Below are 22,978 nucleotides of genomic sequence, written 5' to 3'. Positions count from 1 at the left end.
AGTACAATGCCTTATCTTGCTCTTAACTTTATTCTATACACATATGTACATACAAAATAAAAAAAAAAAAGTTTTTTTTTCCAATGTGTTGCTATGGTACGTATAGGAACGACAACGAGATGGTTTGTGAAATTTACAAATGCGGGCAACCCAGCCTTCTGTATGTACGTATGTATAACTATAATAATATACATGCGTGTATTTAAAATATCATAAATTTTCCATCCTTTCACTTACCTCCTTCAACCTCATCCTCATACACAATTCTTCTCATTTCACTTTTAACTCCTATTTTATCTTCTTCCACTATAATAGAGAAGAGAGTGAGTGAGTGAGAAAAAGAGATAGGATAGCAATATGTACGTATAACAATATAATATTGCTATCAATGGTAAGCAGAAAAGTTGAAAATAACCCACCTAGTAGTTCCACCTCATACCACACACATCCATATTCCTCAAAATAACATTTAAATAAAATTTTTTGGTAATGGAATGAGAATGACTACCTATTATTTTAGCAAAACTATATTTTCATGCGTATAGTTATTTCAGCTGGAATCCTTAATGAGTGTTATACAGTCATTCGAAAGGGGATACTGAACGTCTGTTTAAAATGAAATTTTAATTTATAGGAAAAATATTTTGTTACACAATCTTACACTGACACTATAAAATCCATAAGCATCTATACATTGTTAAGGATGTTATGTCGCAATTTTCATTTCATATCTCGAAGGAAAATTTAAATTTATGCTTTTCTCGGTCGTTTTTTTGTGTTGTTAACTGTGTCTTTTTTTGGAATGGGAATAAAGTCTTTATATCGACCACAAAAATGACACTCGCACATACATATTGATACACGAGTTGACTTTCATTGTTCTTGAAAATTATTTTATACAATAAGAATCTCTAAGGATACGATGAAGCTTCAACTTACAAAACTATCATTCATTATTTAGCAATTTTATTATTTTCTATAAATATATTTTCGGTACGGTATTTTGATATGGTTATAGGAAGTCATTAAAGTTTTGAGTTCTTTGATGAAGGAAATTTTAGTTCTAATTAATTAGTGTACGAACACATTAGGGTATGTGTTATCATCAAGGTTATCAGTTTTTTTTTTGTTATATCCTTTATGGTTTTTTGAATATTCTTTGTTGTTACTGATTTGATTTGACGTAGAATAATAATTGAGCAATAAATTAGAATTTTGAAGATTTTGCGTGAATTTAGTTAAAGAAAGCTAGACTTAATTGTTAAACAAGAAGCTTGAGAAGAAGCAAAATGCGGATCATGAAAGGAGGTGTTGAATTTTAACTTCCGGGTTCGAATCCTACTCATCAGCTTTGTGATTTTTCTAAAAATTTAGATAAATACTTACTTACTTCGCTGGCCATACAGAACAACTTTGATTCCTCAGATGACGCTTTAAGTTGGTTCTATTACGGGCTTCCGTCTGCCAATTACCATACCGAATAAAATTCTGTCTCTATCGACAGCTTCCTTCTAGGAGTTCTTTGGTCTTCCACGAACTATTTTACAAGATAAATACTTCAGCTTCTTAATTGTAGCAGTTTAAAGACATAAACTAAGAGTTTAGTAATACGAGATGTAAGGACACGGATCGAGACTTATGCAGTTAATAGAAACGAGAATCACGTTGTGACTGACTAAAGAAAATAATACCAAATCTAAGATCCAAGAAATTGCAGCTAATTATTGCACAAACTAAATCGGTTAGATTATACTATATGCTGTATACTTGAGCTTTACGTATACATAATATAGATTTAGGAATTGAGACATAGTTCTCATTATTTGACTTAGATCTCCTAAAGAAGAATATATTTGCACTCCTCATTGTTTCACTAAACTATGACAATGTGCTTAAAATAGCATCCTAAACTAATCAATCTAATTTGAACAGCATCCTCGATTTACAAACTAGATCTCACTTCCAATAGAAAACACACCACCAGTTCAAAAACTCTCAAACTTCAAAATTGCAATAAAAACATTTTAATTTAACGAATAGAAGAAAAAAAAAACAGCAATAAAGCAATTCAATCGATATTTAATGTGCAACAGAATGATATATCTCTCTATTTTCTACCCGAACTAAACAAAATCAATTGAATCTCATTGAAATTCCATTCAGATCCATTCGTTTTTACTTTCAATTTACAATTACATTGCAAGCGAATTTAATGAAACATAAAGAAATTCTTTTTTTGTGCTGTATTCCTTAAAGTCGACAAGAAAGATTTATTGATTTTTAATTATCGATTTAGGTTTTCTCTTCATCCACAATTCCCAAAATATATAAAACATGAGAGAGTGAGGAAGGTTCCTCTAACAAATAGGATGAAGGAAATAAATGAATGAATCATATTTTTTTAGTTCACATCTCTGATCTTGATTATGGGAAATTTAAAGTAGCATTATAGATTATAGTGCACATAATGGAGAGGAAATGTTACAGTTTTGCTTGTGAAAAGGGTAGGATTTATATCCTCTGTTTGTGGTTCTTGAAGTAGAAGAATGGAATGAAAGAAATTTACAATAAGGAATTAAAATATTAAAGTCACATTTGAATGGAAATATATTGAGCAATTATTATTTAATTAGAATTTTCTTAAAAAAACTTATTTATAGGCAAAAATGAGTGTTTAAGTCGTTGGTAAACTTTTAAGAAAATAAGAAAGGTATTGATGGGATATTTGTAAATGATGTTTATTTAGAAGGCATATGTTGAGGCCAAGTTCCAAAACAAGCATCTGTGACAGGTAAAAACCGTACAAATTCTTACAAAACCATACAAGTTATCAATAATTTGAATGGTTTTTGCCTGTAACAGTTGCCTGTTTTGCGACTCTGTGTTGAGCTGATATGGAATTGAGGGACAAGGTACTTGGTTATGCAAGCTACTAGCCTTAGACAGATCAGTATCAAGTAGAAGCATTCGATTAGGAATCTCATAAGCCAAGGGTTCGAGTCCTAACCTGATCTGTTCTTGTTTAGTAAACAATACAAATTCCAGAACAGACATCTGTGACAGTTCTCAAACAAGAGCTTTTGTAAGAAAATCCCAAATATCAATACCAATCAAGATTTCACAACTCTGAGCAAAAGACTTCTTGGTCTCGATTTTGAGAATTGATCAAGATAACAACTTCGGAAAACTCCTAACCTCAAAATTCATAGCCACGTGTTATATGCGTCAGTTGACCAACGGTACAGCGAGGATTCGTCAGATCTTTCACTCAACCCCTCAGCCTACAATCTTCAATAGAATCCGATGACATTACTGCCTCTAGCCTCAAATCAATGCTATACCATTTAGCCTCAAGTATCCACATAGGCGTAATTTATGAATAACCCACATAGGAGAGACCTTTGAATAAAAAAAATGTTCCATTCCCTCTAATCTAATTGCTTTATTATTGATGTTGTCGCTATACCGTACATATTAATATTGCATTATTTTCAAGCGCGTTTCAATTTACCTTTTGGATGTTAATGTCATCTTATTTCCATTTTTACCATCTTCATACAAATTTTAATTGCCTTTTCATTCATCATTAATTCATCAAGTTTATTTCTTTCTTTTTTTGAAATTTTTTTCCGTATATATTATGAAGTAAAAATTATTTTTCATTGCTCGCTGTCCATCAAGTGCAAAGTAAACATTCAGGAGAGAGAAAAGACAATATTCTGTATTCATTAACAGGAGCCAATGTAAGAATTTTTTTTACTTTCAACATTCCACCCGTCGATTCATAATTTATGCAAATACATCTTGCAGGGCATAAAGAATGAAAATAAGTTAGGGATGTGATAATGAATGAAATGTTTTTAAACGACTAGAGATGGATGGATTAATTTATTTAGGGATTCTGGTAAGAATTTGTGGGAATTAGGTTGGATATTATGTCATGTATTGGCATTATATCAATATAGATTGCTGAAAATTTGTAGTTAGGATATTTTGGGTATTAATAATGCAAGGTTATGCTAAACACTTTAGACCGGTGTGATTTGGTGCCACATTCGGTTTAAATCTAGCACAATACTAATGTCATGTGAAGGAATGTCAATTAGATGCCGAAACTGAGAATTTTGAACAAGCTGTGTGATTTGTCTAGCAACGAAGCTAGATGAAAAGCCATTTGCGGCAATCTAGACTCCAAGTCGGAGCTCCGTAAAGCATAGTTCCAAGCTAAGTAAGTAAGTAAGTAACTACAGAGTCAAGGCCTGATGCTGGATTTAAGATCGATTAACCGAATCGTGCTATTCGGGCAGGTATTTGGGTTAATGATTCAGATGACACCATAGTTTATGGTCCAAGATGCAATGCTAGTTGCCATATTATCAAAATCGATTAAAGTTTTGCATGGAATATCATACTAAAATCGGTTCGACTTCTCATGAAATTTTAGTCCATTTCAAGCTCTGCTAAAATTAGACCGTGGTTTAGATTACATGAATACAAGCTCTAAGAGACTGAAATATCGGTCTCTGGTAGGAATCGAACCCACGGAGTCTTATAATATTGATAGAAATATCTGATCTGTTGTCTAACCACTCGACCACAGATGCTTAATCTTGCAATGGCAGATTTACCTATATATGATTCATAACCCGGAATCCACTCGCCCAGACACCACAAGTATAATCCCGATAAATTAGAATGACAATATTTAACAGTCAATCCGTGTTTGTCAACATTATGTCTAAAAATTAACGCTAAAAAATACGAAAGCGAAATAATAATAACAAATTTCACCGTTTTAATGGATTTTTCATTGAGTCTTCTTATTATTTTGACAACATGTATTAAATTAAAAGAAGAAATGTGAGCAAGAGAGAGCCAAAAAAAAAATTAAAGCAATTTTTAATGGAGTTGATGATGAGTGCGTTGAAATTTTAATAAGCTATAGCATGGGCAATGTAAATGGAATGAGAAAGAAGTTTAATTTGATTGATAAAAAAAATTTGTTCATTCACAATTTATCATATATTTTTATGTATCATCATCATCCTGATAGTAATATCTTATTTCCATTTCATATAAATATATATTTTACGGAAATGTCCCAATTTCCCGGCATTTATATTTTAGGCATTTTTATGATACCCTTTTGTCTGATTAGGAAATTGGAATACTCACTCTCTCCCATCCCCTTACTTGCCTGCCCATCACTAATGTCGATATATGCAGGAAAGGAACGAAAAATTTTTTGTGTATGGATAAATCGATAATTCGCATTCGAAAGGATGACGGTATAAAAACGTAGAAAGAACTGTCCACTTTATCTCTCAAACGTATTACTGCTATGCTGCTTCTGTTACGGCTGTGGTGGATGAAGATTATCGATATAACATTGAATATTTTCATTTACTTTCATTAGAAATAATAAATTATTTTATATTATTATTCTTTCATTATAGTCATTGGATTTTACGTGCACGTTACATATTCTCATGTGACACTTTCAATATTACCCCGAGAATGTCATCAACATCCATTTCATTGAAGTGGATCATCATCGTTTTCATTTTTTTCCCGCTATGGAGTTAGAATTTTTACAACTTTCTGTATTGGCATCACATAATACCTACCAAAAACACTATTTTCGATATTCTTTTTGATATTTTATTACATAAAAAATTATTTTTTTTTTCTGTCTTTTTCCTCTATTACTTACTATACGTTTGGTCTCATTTTGTGTATGCATCTTAAGGAGGAAAAAGAATAAATGTCATAAAAAGGATTTTCATACTTTCTTCCTCTTCTCATCGTCCGTGCACATTTTTCGATCAGACAATGAGGACGATTATTGTTTGGATGACGTGTGGACTAGTAATGGTGTCCTTGGAAAGTGGAAGCTAGTCTTTAGAATCATGAATGGGTCATTATGACAGTTGAAGGATAATTGGGATAGTGACCGAACGAATATAAAGATAAGATACAGACTAGAACAGACTATTGAATTAAATTGACCTTCTGCCAGACCGTGGATATCTCCGAAAATTTAGTGTTAAGCATAAGCAACTAAAACATTGAAAGGACTCGGGTTCAATTCCTACTGAAGTAAAATTCTATGAAATTTAGTTTACAAACAAAGAATTCTCGGAAAGAGACTGTCCATAGAGACGAGACAACAATCTACTAATTGCCAAGCAGTAACCAGCGTACATCCGGCTAAGTGCGACATCTAAGATGGATTAAAATTGATCATTAAAGCCAGCGAAGTATATAATTCATTAAGATTTAATTGGCAAAAACTTTGAATAATTGAAAGAAATTCTATGCTGTTGAGATCCAATCCTTTAACCCAAGTTCCTCAAATGAAATAGATTCCGTCAAGTAAGCATTTATGCATGTAGAACCTTCTCTGGGTACATTGGACTAGCTTTCCCTAGCTTGCAAAGAATATGCTTTTATGGGACAGAAAGACCACTACGGTAACTAAAAGCTGAATTGAATACTATAGATGAAAGAGTCGACTAGATGCTGCATCTAAAATTACCTCAAGAATCCCTTTTCAGTTTCTTTTACTGATCTTTTAATATTATTTAATGATAGATTTGTCCATAACTCAATTTCCAAATATCCTTATCCAATTAGCATTTCCCAAACAGCAACAAATTACAAAAAAATGCACCCCTGATGCGTCTAAATCCCTACCAAACATTGCATAATCACCCTAACTCGAAAAGAATGTGATATCCGGTGTCATGGCTTAAATCTTTTTCTTTGCGTTTTTAGATTCAATAATATAATCTAGTATGTGAGTAGTACAAATATGTAATGATTTCTCTAATCAACATCTGAGCACCTTTATTTGCTTTATGATGATATGCAGCTTTTTTTTTATTATTATTCCTCTATACCTCGTACTCACAAATAATAATGGACATGAATATATAGAGAAAATAAAATATCCATGTAGTTATTATCTACTTTTCTATTTTACGATACACATACTTTATTGAATTCTCTAAAGATATTTTCATGTGGACCTTCATCAGTGCTTATAAGCAAGGAAAAGGAGAAAAAAAAGAGAAAATAATTCGATTCCTGAGCAGATTTCAATTTACAAAGTCGTATTTAAATGTTTCCTTTTTTTCTTTTGTCATTTTCATTCCTCCAGTGACGTTCGAGCACATATATATACAAATTGATTGGACTTGGACATAAGAAACAGCGAAAAAAAAAGAAAGAATATAATACACAAAATATACACAGTAGTAGCATCAGAATAAAAAAAAGGGTTGAAAAATCTCCTCAAATTTATTTTCAAATGGAATTTGTGTGTTTTTTCAATGCTTTCGAATTTGAAATAACTTTCTTTTTTTTCATTGGGGGCGAATGTAAATTACGTCATGTGGGAGATTTGCTAGTCTCTTCAATTACTAGACTCCTTATCACCTAGCAATTGTTGCTATATATTTGTATATAGGGCTCGAGAAGACAGTTTTCCACATCTAACCAGTTAGGCAGTAAAGAACATGCTTTAGAGGGGCTGTAGATATGGTTCACCTTATATATACTAGATGAGCATGCTGGTGATCGTTGCTCTCAACCTAACTCTTCTCTTGAGTGTACGTTCTTTGCCTTCTAGGGTAGATTAAGACTATGTAGATTTAGAATCTTTATTGGTATGATTCAGTGGTGGCAAGCTTCTATTTTCGCGGCACTCTTTGGTACTATACGACCGAAACCACAATGCATGCGGTTCGTGGCATTTGAAGGCGTTTTTGACTACACGCTAGTGTGCCACGACACATAGGTTGTCCATCACTGATATAACTATGATACACTCATTTCCGTTCTGTCAACATTTCATTCACAATGGTTCTCCTGTTATAAAATTCTTGTCTCGGCCTCTAATCCAACGTCCCAAAGTCACCCAGAGTTCCAAATTCACTTTGATCTCGTTCATTTCATTAAGCAGTTTAAGTATCAAACTATACTGAGAAACAGCAAGTTTGAGAATGATAGGATTCGAACCGACAGACCTTCAAATAATTCATCATTTCCTAATTTGAACCAACTACCTTGACGAATCCTCCACAACACCACTTAACTGTCTAAATTTCAAACAGCACATGACTCTATATGTTCCTTCCCCTCCCCTAAAATATTGAATTCCATTTGTGAATGACCCCATTGCTTCATAGTAAATGGAAATTGTATGTTTTTTTTTTTCTTTACTTCACTCTCTACTTTTTTATCGTAGGCGACCGATGAAAGAAGGGAGTAATAAGAAGAAATCGAAGAAGGTGAATGATGGAGGAGGTTTTGAAAAGCTTGAAAAGAAAGCAAGCACACAAAAAAAAAAGAAACTCAAAGTCGCAATTTGTTGCGATGGCAAAAAAAGGGTTGAAAAATGGCCTTCAATTTAGAAAAGCTTTACGTTGATGATGATTTTGAAGTGTTAAGAGACAGTGAAAAAGAAGGAAAAAAAAAATTTAGCACTGGGTGCATTTACAAACTTTTTAATTAATTTTTTTGTCGTGTTTTGCTGACTAGAAGCTTTTAACGGATTTTTTTTTTGTGTAAATTGTGATGGTTGAGTGAGTTTTAATGATAAAGTGTGATGGCTTTGGTTCATCGTCATGATTTTGAGTTAGTTAAGCAATAAAACTCAATAAACAAGCCTAAAAAATTGGTAAAATCAAGTTTCTTTCAAGAAAAATCGTTAAAATTCAAATTTTACAAAACTGCATTTTTGAATTTTACAAAACCGTTATTTTTCAAATCTCTAAAATACGTTAAGAATTGCTTAAATGCTCTTAAACCATCAAGACAGTATAGCATCAACGACAAGCTTCTCTTCATTTCTTTCAGTGCCTTAAAGTGATGAGTTTCAAATGGAAATTGAATCTTTAAGAAACCAAATGCCTGATTTCAAATTCAGTTTTTCCTTTCTCGTTTTTTTTCTTCATCCACACTTTTATGTTTTTTTATCAGATTCACTTGACCACTAAATTTCAGGCTCAACAACAAGCAGTTGTTATATCTTATCGCACGCACCTCACACACAAACCGGATAACAATTTATTTGAAAATTCGAGATATAGAAAAAAAAAATAAGAAGCGAAATAAGACCAAGGCATTTAGAATTCTAATGTTTTATTCATAACCTGATGGTGCCTTCCTTCCATTTTTTTACATTAGTTTCAAATAAGTGCAAATAGATTTTCCATTTTGTGCCAATATATTCTGCAATATTATATGGCAGGTGATAGGAATATCCATTCTTTTCTAGGGGATAAAATAGAGTTAACAGAAATGAAAATCCACATCATTAAAATTTCATTTTGTTCAATTCTAAATTTAAACGAAAACGTCTTACTTGGTTTGATCAGTTGATATCAAGTTGTTATAAGAAATTCGAATTTGAAGTAAAAATTTTCCCGCCATTTTTCAGTTCTCACTTGGGATTTTAAAATCGAGTTTTAAGACTCAATTTCCAAGCATTTATTGAGTAAGTTATGGCAATTAATAGAAAAAGTTGGCAAAAACATGTTAATTGCATTCAAAATGATGAATATATCATCTAAAATGATTAAATTTGCAAAACTTTTCTTCATTTTTGGTTTGTTTACATAACTTAAAGTAACAAATTGTAAATCTTTTATAGCTTTAAACTGAAATAAACCAATTTTATATCAATCTTCCTTCCAATTCTCTCCCAAACTTAAATTTAACATCAATAAATTCAAAATTGTCCCAAACTAAATCCTTATTTATATTGAAATCGCAATAAATGTTTCAATATTTTGATAATGCTTTATGTAAAATCAATAAAAATGACCATTTCTTCACGCAAGATGATGATTGCAATGATGATGATTATGACTCCCATGGAAATAAGATGAAGAAAATCATTATATTACTAAAAAAAATAAAATAAAATAAAAAAGAAGAGGAGAAATATTCATGAACAACTCACATGTGTGTTTTTTCAGCCTTTAGTAAGGGTGGCGAAAGCAGCAGCAATTTTTATTTCTTATACATCCTCAGTAGCCTCCCAAACACCGTTATTTGTTTCACAAATTCAAATCACGTTGTAATGTACATAATTTTACCCCGATGCCTTCGTTTTTCATCAAATGCCCGGGCGCTTCGAGGATGAGGAAAAGAGGAAAAGAATCTAACAAAAAAAAAAGAATCTTGTTGGTATGGGGTGGAAAGGCATGGCCAGTATTTTTTCATGAGAGAAAAAAAATCGACATCGTATAAAAAAAAAGAAAATTTAATGAAATGATGATTATTTGAAAAAAATTGGGGAAAGGATTAGAGTGTTGTCTGATATACTCAATGTGCCTTTGATGCTGAGACCTTCTTCTTCTTTCATCAGTCAACTCAATGTGTTTAGCTTGTTTGTTCAGATTCTGATTACAAAATGAAATTCCAAAAAAAGAAATGAATTTTTTTTTTTCTTCGCTGTTTTTCATTCCTTTGATTTTCTTTTTATTTTCTTTTTGTTTTGACTTGATTGAAACATGCTTGTGAAGAAGAATATTCATTTTGTGTTTATTTGCAGATGCTGATTAGATGGAAAATTGAATTTTTGCATTGAAAAACTTAAATTTTAAATTTTAAAACCATATAAATGTTGATCAAAAACCTTACAAATGATTTCAAATCTAAAATGTCCGTTAAAAAGTCAATCATCTTTAAATGTGAACCCTACAAATGCGACTCAAAAACCATACAAATGATTTCAAATCTGAAATATCCGTTAAAAAGTCAATCATCTTTAAATTGTTTCCCAATTTTTAAAACAATAAGGAATAAAAATAACACTCAAAAAATGTGAAGCACTTCAAAATGTGACATTTCTCCGATTAAACCTCACGTGACTGCCAATCTAAGACAAATTCCCTTTTTTTATATTTCTTCTAAAAACAAAACAGCAAAGTAAGAAACAAAAAACTTTAAATCGTGTGAAATTTTCCCATGTCCCGCTTCAGCTTTAAACAAATCAAAAAGGGAAAAAAATGAAATGTTTCTTGCCCTTTTCAATTTACGAAAGATTTCAATTTGAAGAGAAGAGAAAGAAAAAAAACTAACAATTCCATTTGCGCCAACTCCCCTCCCTGTTCTTATTTGTCGTTAAGAAGCAAAGAAGAAAAAAAACATATTTTTCATCCGTCGAAAAGAAAATTTTCATATGCGTACATATATATATTTATATCACACATATATGTATTTCAGTAAATGGAAAATTTCACGTATATGTTAAATTCTATACGCAATTTTCCATAATAAAACCTATCTAAATACGTATTAGATGTTTGGGACTGTTTGCAATTGATGTCTGAATGGTAAGTCATTTTTCCAATGCAAATTTGTTGTAGAAATTTGAATTCGGTAAGAAAAGAATTTTCCCGCCTTTTTTCATTTCTCACTTCAAGTTTTAAAATTGAATTTTTAGACTCAATTTGCATGAAATTAACAAGCAAACTGTATTAATTGATAGAAAAAGTTGGCAAGCAATCGTCAATTGTCATTAATTTCATGTTTTTGAACTCTAAATTGATGAATTTTAAGAAAATGTTGATCAATTGTTTACGTAGATACCTTACGTAATTTTACGTACGTTTAAAACTATTATTACGTTTTTAACAACTATATGATAAATTGAACATCCATAAATCTCCCATGAATGTCAGAAATAAACGTGCCCCATGATTAAATGAAACAGAATAAAAAATTATATACTAAAGCTCAATGTCCATGCTTTGTTGTAGTTAAAAATACATGAGGTATGGTACATTATTTAAAAAAAGGATGTTACGGTCAGTGGTTACAAAATTAAATTAAGCTTTTTACCGAAATTAAGATTAGGTCATAATTATCGATTAATGTATTATATCCAGTTGATGACCAGCACTTGAGAAGATTTTTCATTCTAAAATCATGTAAAAAAATAAAAAACGGAAGCCTTACGATGAAAATTTATGGATGAGTACCTTACATGTATTTTTTATAATACAAAAACATCCATCTACAGACATTGTCCATGTTTCATAAGAATAATAACAAAAAATAAAAAGAAGGGAGATTTTCCATAATGCTTATGATAAGAGAGAGAGAAAGAGCATGAAAATATCGTTTTGCATATATGTATTACTCGAGATGAATTTAACATATACGTAGGATGTAAAAAGCAAAAATTCTTCACTGTCCATTTCATCGATTTTTTTTTTCTTACGGTCATTCGACGCACATGTGTGTTCATGAAGTTTTAAAATATTTTCCTGCGAGAAAATGCTTTTTTTTATTATACGTGCAGATTTTTATAATTTTTTTGGAAAAGTGGACGGAAGATGGTTTATTAAGGAATGCTTCTGGATGTTATTTTAGTGAATGAAACTTTTAATTTTTATGAATTTTTAATTTTGAAGGAAAATTTAACGGAAATAATTTAAACATTGCCAATTTTTGTTAAAATTCAGCAGAATTCAGCTGTGTATTTTTAAAAATTTGAATCTTTGAGCTCGATTTACATGAAATTAACATGTTGACTATAGAAGTTGATAGGAAAGGTGGACGAGAAACTGCAAATTACATTCAAATTCATGCTTTACTCATTAAAAATCTAACGGAAAATTTGAATTTTTTTGTCAATTCAGCGCAATTCAGCCTTGTCTTTCTAAATTTTTTGATTTCCGGTTCTAATCAGTTTCAACTTTACATCCTAAAAATTTAACATTAATTTGTAAAAAAGACTAGAGCAATCAAGGCATCTAGCATAAAAGCACACATCCTCATGTTTCATCAGCAGTCATTGACATAAAAATCGCTAAAAATACCAATCAAAATTTAACGGTTTTGTAAAATTCAAAAAGTTTCGTTAAAAATTTGTAAAATTTTGCAAAAAAAATGTCCGTTAAAAGCAAGATACTGAAAATTTAAATCCCAAATGTTCGTTATTGATCTACATCAGTCAACCCATATAATAATCAATTTATCTCATTAAAAATCATCAAACATAAATAATTGACATCATTAGAAATGCATAAAATTTAATGAGACTTATAAATTTCAAGAAAATTATTTCTTCTTCATTGCATAAAATAAATAAATTGGATTTTTAACACAGAATAGAACTTAACTTTCCCCCTTTTAAATCTCATATGCTGCACATATATATGTCACTGTAACATTCCTATGCTCTTCTTTTCAATCTAATAAATAAATTTATGTTCAATCATTTTTCATGGGTTTAATACATTTAATTTCATCATTAGAGATTTACTTTCCGTGAGATTTTCTTACAGGAGATGCAATTCCGTAAAGGTGGTGGCTTTAAAGTTCCTGAAGTAGAATTTTTGAGGGAAAAATTTATTCATTTTTAACAACTCATTTTATTTAATTTTTTATTTCCAGGACATAATTTTTATTATTTATCGTGTAGAACAAAATCATTAAATCATGCTCGGAGGATTCGGACAGTAAAAAAAAAGGTTAAAGTTCATGTTAACCGACTTCTTTAAGAAGACACCAATAAACAAATTTTACTTCATTTTTTTTTCAAGAGGTCAGTGTAAAGGGGTCGGCTTTAAAAAATTGAAATTTAATTTGAATATCTACTTAAAGGGTCAGTCTACAATTGTGCCAATAATAAAGCATTTAGGAACAAGTTTATTTTATGACCTAAAATTATATTCGTGCAATAAAATTAATTTTTTATTATTCAAATGCTGACCGTATGTTGTACCTTTGACATATATATTTATTACAATTGAAAACTACTTTAAAATAACATTGTAATTTATTGTAATCAGGTATAATATGCTGAAAATGTCCGTTTTTATGCGCAATATTCAGTAAACTTGAAATTCATGAATTTTTGGAGATCCTTTTTATGAATTCGACTCATAGATAATCTAAGAAACTAAATAACCTTTATTTATTTGCACATGGGTTCATTATTTGTTTCCATGCAGTCGATCACGTTGTTATGATTGAATAACGGACTCTTTCAAAGTGTAACGGTTTTTTAAAATTTGAATTTTTATTAAGCCTGCTTTACACATGCACATAAAATAATTTTCTCTGAGTGTAAACAAAATAGATTTTCATAGCAGCATAAAATTCCTGAATTAACTAGTTTGTATGAGTATATTTGTATAAAGAGTAGCAAAAATGGTTGGCTTAACAGACCATAATATTCGTGTAAATGCCAGGATTCGCGTCGGACAGGATTTCGGCTGTATTAAGTATATTGGAAATGTGAGTCATCAAGAAACTTTCTTTTTCTTTGAAATTTGATGAAAAATTTTATCGATTGCTTTTTTTTGACATAATTAATAGGTTGTTGGACATGACGGACAGTGGATTGGTGTTGAATGGGATGATCCATCAAGAGGACGACATAACGGAACTGTCAATGGCCATTTTTATTTCGAAACGAAGTAATTTAATAACATCTGTGACTTATTACTGAACACATATTGAGCAACGACATTCTTTACTTACAGATTTCCTAAAAGTGGGTCATTAATTAGATCTGAAAAGATCATTAAGTTTGAGACATTGGAAGATGCAATTCGTGAACGTTACTTGCCACCAGAACAACAATCATTTATTAATGATGAGCTTTTAAATGAGGCACGAGATGCATTATCTGCGCCATTTATGAAGGTATAGAAGATTTAATTAATTCCATAAATTAACCAAAATAAAAGACTAAGCTTATGATTATATCATCTTCAAGGTCGTCGGTATGGATAAATTACGGGAACGGCAAAGCAAGTTAAAATTTACGGAAGACATAACGATTTGTCACTCAACAATTAATCAAGCTGGTAAGCTACCTGAATTGGATAGCTTGAGAACTCTTTGTCTCCAATCGTCATGCATTTCGCATTGGAATGTCGTAAATGACATTGTTAAGCAAATTCCATCATTGCGGAACATTGATTTGAGTCTAAACCGTCTCGAATTACCGAGCGAGAATGAACAATTGAGATTTGAGAAAATTGATACCTTAATTCTGAATGCCTGCAATTTATACGATTGGAATGAGATTTTAGGAATTGGAAAGATGTGTCCAAATTTAAAGGAATTATCGCTGAAACAAAACAATATAAAATGTTTAACTGATGACTCAGCGGATGCATTTCCTCGTTTAGAGACATTAAGTATTGGCGAGAATAGTATTTGTGATTTTGCGGAAGTTCTAAAACTTAAGGACCTCCCAGCATTAAAAGAATTGATGATTAATAATAATCATATGAAAAGAATTGACCTGCCAAATTGTGATCCAACGGAGAGATTAAAAATGTTTGAGAATCTCGAGTCATTAAATCTACGTCATAATCCATTTGAGAATGAAGTCCAAATGTTTAATGAATTGGATAAATTACCTGCCCTTGCCCGCTTATCATACATCAATCAAAAAGCATCTGATGGAAATGAAAATGAGATTATGGAAATATTCATGGAAGCTGTTGGAATGATTGAGAATTTAGTCTCATTTAACAGAAGTGAAATTGAGAAGGTCCACAGAAATGATGCAATGTATGAGATGTGGAAGAAGTTTGCAGTCGAATGGATGCAAATTGGAGCTGAAGGTGAACCAAAAATGAGCGAGTTTTATAAAAGTCATCGATGTTATCCTCGATTACTCAAGAAATATGGAAATCCTGATCAATTTATACTACAGCCACAACGTAAACGCATCACGACAATTGAAATCCAATTTAAAAATGTCACAAATGGAAAAATGTATCACAAAAAAGTTCCAATAGCAATGACAGTTAGATCACTCGTTGGATTAGTCAATAAAATTGCTGCTTTACACACATGCCCTGGAATGGATTTAAAATCTATTAAGCTCTATTATATTGATGCATACAATAACAATATCAAAGTATATTTGGATAATTTGTCAAAGTCATTGGATTATTATTCCTTACAAAATGGTGATACAATTTATATTGAAAAGTAGGCATTGCATTATTTCCATTAATTATATTACCCTTTCCAAAAACAAATTATTTTGCTTACACGTTCTGTAAATTGAGCTTATTAATAAAAAATGCAAAATTTCCTTATTTATTAACTCTCAATATTACTTGTTATTAGTCATGAATGCAGTCGAATGCCTTAATTACGCATAGAAAATCTTCTTTATCGATAATCTGCAATTTCAACGGTTAAACAAAATTCAAATGACAATAACGGTCAATGTAAATTCAAATAAAACCTTACAATTTGAAAACCATTCAAATGTTTTTAGAATCAGTCATTAAAATATAAACAAAGGAAAAGTTTAGTGAAATTAATGGTAGAATTAAAAGGATTTAATGAAAACTATCAATCATGTTAAGCAGAAGAACACAAAGTTTGGGTAAAATGACTATATGCATTACAACATTATTTCGTTCCATTTTATTTCATCAAATTTTTCTTTGCTTTTCTAGTTCTCAAATAATCTCTTATTTCCTCGCAATATTTCTAGCTACAATTAACATGATACGTAGACTATTATCTACATTCATTGACTTTCCAACCACCGCTAATCATCATGATTACTTCAAACCCACCGATATGAAAACTCAAAAACGCTATAATTATTGGCCATTAGAAAATTTCTCATTTCTGTTTGATATGTCACCATGCTTTCCAGTAAACTCCAAAAACATAAGAATCATTAGTGAACCATCTGATTTTTATGACAGCCTTTTGCGTAATGCATCTGCAGCTAAATATCGTATATCATTTGCTAGTCTGTATCTTGGCATTGGAAAAATGGAATCCGATTTAGTGAAAGCTATTCAAACTAATATCACTGAAAACAATGACCTCAAAGTTAATATACTGTTAGATTTCACACGAGGAACTCGTGGCAAGAAAAATTCAAAGTTGATGATCATGCCGCTGGTAGAACAAAGTAAGAACTGTAATTTATCACTGTATCATACGCCAATGCTTAGAGGAATTACCAAGAAATTGGCACCAGCACGATGGAATGAATTACTTGGTCTACAGCACATGAAAATTTATATTTTTGATGACGTATTAATCCTTTCTGGTGCTAATTTATCAAATGACTATTTTACAAATCGACAAGATCGTTACATAGAAATTAAGGACGCGAATGTCTCAAACTTCTTTAATGATGTCATAGGAAAAGTTCAAGAATTCAGTATGCAAGTTGATGCTAATGGTGATACACATATGCATGATAGTTGGAACTTATTGCCTTACGAAAGTAGTTATAAAGATTTTGTGGTTGAAGCTCAACGACGATTTAAGGAATTCTTTAAAAGTGTCTATGACAAGCAGAACAATATTCATGATTTTGACGAGACTGCTGACACATGGATATTCCCGACAATCGAAATGGGACAAATTGGTATTCATCATGATAGTCTTGTATCTAATAAGCTGTTATGTAGTGGCGAAGCTGGATCAACACTTAAATTGACTTCCGGATATTTTAATTTGACGCAGACATACATGGACTCTTTAGTGAAGAAATGTGAAGCTGATTGTAGTATAATTATGGCACATCCAAATGCTAATGGATTTAAAGGATCAAAATTCCCTTCAGGTGGAATTCCCGATGCTTACTCATTAATAGCTCGAAAATTTTATGAACAAATTAAGGAACATGGACAAGAGAATCGATTCTCATTGCTCGAATATGAGCGCGAAAACTGGACATATCATGCAAAAGGACTGTGGTATCATCATAATGGATCAAGTATGCCATGTATGACTGTTATTGGCTCATCAAATTATGGCGAACGATCAGTTCATCGCGATTTAGAAGCACAAGTTTGTTTAGTGACCGTCAACAAGGAACTTCAAAAGTCCCTCAAAACCGAATATGATCATCTCCTCCGATATTCAGAGACTGCTGAAAAACAGTTACTTCAACGCTTAATCCCTAATTGGGTTAAAGGCGTGGTATTCTTCTTCAAGAAATTCTTTTAATGCCATTTTTTTTTTAATTTATTTATATTTAGCCTGTCATAAAATAAAAAACCTGAAAAGTTTCTAGCATTAAAAAAACGTCAACTTTTTTTATTATTAAATTTTTACTTTCAATCATTAAGTTTCTTATATTATCCAAAATATTCATTGTATTTTTTTGTTTTTATACAACTAATTTTAAAATTTACAGAATTATTTTACTCATTTTCATATTTTTTCGCTTTTTTTTAATTTTTTCATTTTTTTTTTTCAGAACAGTTCACTACTGACAAATAATATTCTATTGTTTTTCGGATCGGGAAATGAAGGATTTTGAAGGATTATTTGAAAATTGTGTTTTAAAACTGTACAAATGTTCACAAAACCATACAATTCCTATTTTTAATAGCGAATTGAAATGATTTTTGAATAAAAACTGTACAATTTACATCTAAAAACCATACAAATTCAGTTTTAATTTAAAAACTGAATTTGTATGGCTTTGATTTATTCAAATACTTGAAAACCATACAAATTCACAAATTATACAATTGTATGGTTCTCAAGCATTCTTCCCACAACTTCAATCAATCACTTTTTAATGACATTCAATTCCCAATGTAACTGTAAATTGTGGTGCTTATTTTAATTGATTTGAATGAAAATGTAATAGAATAATTGTTGGTTTACAATTTAAAGTATATGTGCATTTCATTAAAGAAATTATAACAAAAAAACACTTGTTGCCTTTTCCTATTTTGTCACTTTGCTGACGTTAATTGTAAAAATTATCAAGTGGATTGAAATGTTTTTTTTTTTCTTTTCTTTTTTTAAAAACTTGTACTTCTTTCTTTTTTTAATCCTTATCATTTAAAATTTAATTCAACAAAAAAAATAATTAAGAACGAAAAAAAATTGATTTTCTTGATTTTTTACATGGCAATATCGATAGTGCGATATTTCACTGATTCTTTTCTTTTTTTTACAACTATAACAACAGAATTGATATGGCAAAAATAATAATAAACTAGTCAATTGAAGTATCCAGAAAGAAGGATTTTTTGCTGAGCTTTAAAATGTTTGTCTTGTGCCATCGAAAATGGATGACTAAAGCATTAGTATCATTGCTGAACAGTTTTTTGTGTCATAAAATTTTATCCGAAATTCTAACGAACTTTTACAATTTTGAATTATAACGACTTTCTAAAATTTAAATTTTAACGAACTTTTTTTATCGAAACTTATGAGTTGAGTTGAATTGAACTGCGGAATTACTGAACGACTCTTACGTAATCCAGATAATAAACTATTTTGCAAAAAAATGCACTAATGTTGCACAGTAGAAAAAAAAACTTATTTAAAATTATAAGAGTAATATAATTAAAAAGGAGCAGCGCAATTAATTCATCTGCATTACAAATATCCACAGAAAATGAATATTGAATCATTAAGTCAGTATCCTCACATTATGAATGATTCAATATGTTTGTGTGTACATTATTTAATAAACACGTTTCCTCTAATTTATTTACAGAAGCGTTTAGAAAGTTTTTTTATCAATTATCATTATTATTTTGTAAAATTCTCTTATCAATTATTCAAGAAATTCTAATAAGGGTAAACGAAGACTAGCTCTCAAATCTTTTCAAATATCCCCTTAGTCAATATCCTCTATCGTTCGCGAACAACTCATCCATTCATATTATTCACTGTCATATCTCTTTATCCACAGCTTTTTTTTACATTTCCATTATTCTACTTTCATCATTAAGCTTTAATTTTTTTTCTTTATTTTTCTCTTAAAATATCCTCTATGTTAAATTCCTTAGAAATCAAAACGTAATATAAAGAAAAACTAAATTGTTGAAATATATTTTACATTCAATAAACATTCAGCACAAACGGATTCTCATGTTTATAAAAAATTGCATTTTTATATCAAAAACAAAATCATTAAAAAAAGGAGAAATTGCAATTATTTTTTTGAATCCATTCAGCATTCTTTTTTTAAAACATTATCAGCTTATTCCTTAGTTTTTTTTCTCGTTATAGTTAATTAATCATAATCCCTTACTGCACTATATCCTTATACACTAAAAATAGATTTAATAATCTTTTTTTTTTCAATATGAATATATTCATCTGTCTTAAAAATGTAGTTTTTTTTCTATCAAATCTAATAACATCTGCGATTTTTTTAAATAGTAATAGTCAGGAGAGTCTGCTCTTATCTACTGATAACTAATCACAATTCACTTCATGAAACCTTAACTGTGCCTGCTTATTTCGCTTTTGTCAGAACTTGAAGTCGTACAATTTTTAATTTATATCGTCAATTTTAATTATTTTATTTTTTTGAAACCATACAATTCCAATTTTTGTCAGTCAACAAATTGACATTTGTAGGGTTTTTTTGCAATGAATTTGTACGGTTTTTGTTTATTTTTTATATTTGACTTAATTGCACGCAAAATTGTGACTAGTTGGTCCGAGCAAGCTTACAAGCTCCTGTTAATAGTCCCAAAAAACAACACTTTTTTCATTAATTTCTTTTTTTTTTTGTTGTATAATTAATAATAATTAAAGAGATGAAAAATAAATGTTAATTATTTGATTCTCACTGAATTTGGTGATTACAGACGTCTCAGAAAATAATAAGAAAAAAAAGAAGAAGGTAAAAGAATAATAAAAAATTAGCAGACAAAAAATGAATCTAAACTGATTGTGTGTGTATAAAGAAATTAAAGAAAAATTGTAAAAATAATATGAAAAACTTTAAGATAGATTTTTGCATGCGTTTTTAGATGTGATTAACTTTTTTTTTTGTGTTTGTTTCCTCATGTTGTGTATGTATTTATAGTGCATTATTTTCTCTGTATTTTTCTTTTTCTTCTTAATTAAAGGAGTTTCAAGCGTTTATTGTTGAATTTTTCCGAATTCTCGACCATGGTAGCAGCACCATTACTCTCAATAATTGGAGTTCGTTCACTTTGAGTTTCTATGACATCACCATTATTATAGATATTATTGTTATTTGTGGCAATTGGAGACTTTAACAAATTATTTGAATTGTCAGTAGCAATGCCATTCGTAAGGATCGTAGTATTTATTTGACTTGGCGAGACTTGATTGTTGAGTGATAGGGCTGTTAATGATGCAGCAGCCGCTAGCGAGGATGATGAAATCGTTTTGGTCAAATTGCTGGATGCTGCTGCCGGACGTACTTTCTTAGTCGTTTGACGAATTTTCTTTAGCTTACCGTTAACATTTGAGGATTTCTTAGATAAATATTTACTATCACTATTTGTATTATTCTTAATATTATCACTACTATTCATCATCATTAAGCTTGCGCTTGATTTCTTCATCGTCTTCGGTTTTTTGGGCTTTGTGGCTGCTGTTAAATTATTGATAGTATTGTTGGTGGTGTTATTACTGTTGTTTTGATTATTTTGGTGCGTGCTGCTACTGTATAAAATCCCATCCATATTATTTGAACTGATAGTGCCATTTTGTTGACGTATAGGTGTTCCTTCCTCTCCCGATGATCCAATTGCATTAGGCGATAACAGCCCATTACTTTTACAATTATCACAATAATAAAATTCTGGTATATTCTTGCGTTTTACTTTCACACAAGACATATGCAGCCATGTCAAGCAAGCTGAACACTCAATCATTGGACGTCCAGCAAACGGCTTACCACAAAAACATGTCACTGAATTGAAACTATCACCACCACCACCATCTTCATTGTCTAATTTAATTTAATACAATTTTTTTTGAAGTTTTTTTTTTGTTTGTTCGTCGATCGATTGATGGGCAAGCAGAGCAGGTAGTCAAGTAAAAAGAGACATAAGGAGAAGAAATTGCATTAGATTCATCAAATTAATATTGAAAAATTCATATAAATTCATTAAATATATTTTTTTTCTTCATTTTTTTTGCGTAATGTACAGTCGTCAATATAAAAAAAAAATAATAAAGGAACGCGAGAGAGAGATATAGGAGAAGAAAAAAAAATATATATTTTTTCTTCCTAAATGATGTGAACACTTACCATTTGTATAATTTTTTGAAATCTCACCATTTGCTCCGTCAGAATCAGAATTAAATGTCGAATTTTCAATTGAGCTACTGTTTTGTCCTTCAGGAGCCTGATTTTCACTAAGTGATTCCTGTGATGAATTTAGTGTCTATTTATGGCAGGAGAAAAATAATGCAAAGCTTGAAATTTTTCTTCCCCATTCACAAAATTCACAAACAAAAATAATGAAAAAATTTAATTTTTTACCTCTGATAAAAGTTCTCTTTCGTGATTCAAAACTGTCTCGCAAAATAGCAGGAAGGGATTTTTAGCTCGTTTCTTGTGATTCCACTTCATCTCATCATCTTTAGGCTGCATTCCGTTCTGTGAAAATTAAGAAAATTGCAAATTTTTTTCGAAAAATGTACGCAACTCAAAATATCATGAAAATTCTTTATAAATATTAACAAATTTACTAATATTAAATGATTAGCAAGTGTCTTTTGTACTTACCATGACTATTGTCTCTTCTGAATTCATTTTCCTTAAACAGTTTAATTAATTTTTCACTTTTCTTAAAAATTTATTTTTTTTTGCTCTCAAGTTTTTCGAGTTATCTTTTCATAATTCACATCATTTGTCTGTCTGTCAATTTTGCAATTTTTGCTCTACTTCCTTTTTTGTCAATTTCTCACTTTTACATATTTTTCCATTTAAATTGACTAAATCTATTAATAAAACATGAATAATTGTTCATATTAAACCAGTTATCCTAACAAATATTGGACGTTTTACGCATTAAATTCATCTGTCAAAATTGACGGCTCAAATTCTTTTATGCTATAACGCGCCAAACAAGTTTGAAATTTTAAAAACCGTTATTTTTTGAAAACTTTTGATCTAGTTTTCTCCTGTTTCTACCTAAATTAACATGATTCTACCTGCTAATTCTCACAACAATTAATCTTAGTTAATATAATTAATCACAAGATTCAC

At 30.4% G+C, this 22,978-nt stretch overlaps 3 protein-coding genes across 5 annotated transcripts; 2 read left to right on the top strand and 1 right to left on the bottom strand.

The window, feature by feature from the left end:
- The first annotated feature begins 14,087 nt into the window (after window positions 1-14,087).
- Window positions 14,088-16,103, top strand: Tbce (Tubulin-binding cofactor E). Its single transcript, XM_070638158.1, has 4 exons — window positions 14,088-14,262; window positions 14,344-14,444; window positions 14,511-14,673; window positions 14,747-16,103. The coding sequence occupies exons 1-4, from the start codon at window positions 14,176-14,178 to the stop codon at window positions 15,980-15,982; spliced, it is 1,587 nt and encodes a 528-aa protein (XP_070494259.1). The 5' UTR covers window positions 14,088-14,175; the 3' UTR covers window positions 15,983-16,103.
- A 157-nt stretch (window positions 16,104-16,260) lies between these two features.
- PGS1 (Phosphatidylglycerophosphate synthase 1) lies at window positions 16,261-18,054 on the top strand. 2 transcript variants are annotated; one of them, XM_070638161.1, is made up of 2 exons: window positions 16,261-16,384; window positions 16,496-18,054. In XM_070638161.1, the coding sequence occupies exons 1-2, from the start codon at window positions 16,357-16,359 to the stop codon at window positions 17,974-17,976; spliced, it is 1,509 nt and encodes a 502-aa protein (XP_070494262.1). In that variant the 5' UTR covers window positions 16,261-16,356; the 3' UTR covers window positions 17,977-18,054. The 2 variants fall into 2 exon arrangements, with proteins under 2 accessions (XP_070494262.1, XP_070494261.1); XM_070638160.1 differs by having other exon boundaries at window positions 16,264-16,384; window positions 16,458-18,054.
- A 127-nt stretch (window positions 18,055-18,181) lies between these two features.
- LOC139088864 (rhoGEF domain-containing protein gxcJ-like) lies at window positions 18,182-22,680 on the bottom strand. Of its 2 annotated transcripts, none has more exons than XM_070638185.1 (4): window positions 22,496-22,680; window positions 22,250-22,366; window positions 22,016-22,151; window positions 18,182-21,703 (listed from the first exon to the last, which is right to left on the bottom strand). In XM_070638185.1, exons 1-4 carry the CDS (start codon window positions 22,520-22,522, stop codon window positions 20,853-20,855), a joined length of 1,131 nt encoding a protein of 376 aa, XP_070494286.1. In that variant the 5' UTR covers window positions 22,523-22,680; the 3' UTR covers window positions 18,182-20,852. The 2 variants fall into 2 exon arrangements, with proteins under 2 accessions (XP_070494286.1, XP_070494285.1); XM_070638184.1 differs by having other exon boundaries at window positions 18,182-21,712; window positions 22,496-22,671.
- Between the last annotated feature and the right edge of the window lie 298 nt (window positions 22,681-22,978).

This window comes from Chironomus tepperi, unplaced genomic scaffold (assembly GCF_022539635.2).
Source record: "Chironomus tepperi strain 1889 unplaced genomic scaffold, CSIRO-AGI_Ctep_v1 contig_171, whole genome shotgun sequence".
NCBI classification, from domain to species: Eukaryota; Metazoa; Arthropoda; class Insecta; order Diptera; family Chironomidae; genus Chironomus; species Chironomus tepperi.
This window is presented reverse-complemented; position numbering and strand designations above follow the sequence as displayed.

Excerpts from the sequence above, each read along its gene's own strand:
- Tbce (XM_070638158.1), top strand. The coding sequence starts at position 14,176 with ATGGTTGGCTTAACAGACCATAATATTCGTGTAAATGCCAGGATTCGC. Across the intron at positions 14,445-14,510 it reads CATTTTTATTTCGAAACGAA|ATTTCCTAAAAGTGGGTCAT; the intron begins GTAATTTAATAA and ends CTTTACTTACAG. Across the intron at positions 14,674-14,746 it reads TATCTGCGCCATTTATGAAG|GTCGTCGGTATGGATAAATT; the intron begins GTATAGAAGATT and ends ATCATCTTCAAG.
- PGS1 (XM_070638160.1), top strand. The coding sequence starts at position 16,341 with ATGAAAACTATCAATCATGTTAAGCAGAAGAACACAAAGTTTGG. Across the intron at positions 16,385-16,457 it reads CAGAAGAACACAAAGTTTGG|TTCTCAAATAATCTCTTATT; the intron begins GTAAAATGACTA and ends TTGCTTTTCTAG.
- LOC139088864 (XM_070638184.1), bottom strand. The coding sequence starts at position 22,522 with ATGAATTCAGAAGAGACAATAGTCATG. Across the intron at positions 22,367-22,495 it reads CAGAAGAGACAATAGTCATG|AACGGAATGCAGCCTAAAGA; the intron begins GTAAGTACAAAA and ends TAATTTTCACAG. Across the intron at positions 22,152-22,249 it reads AAAGAGAACTTTTATCAGAG|ACACTAAATTCATCACAGGA; the intron begins GTAAAAAATTAA and ends TGCCATAAATAG.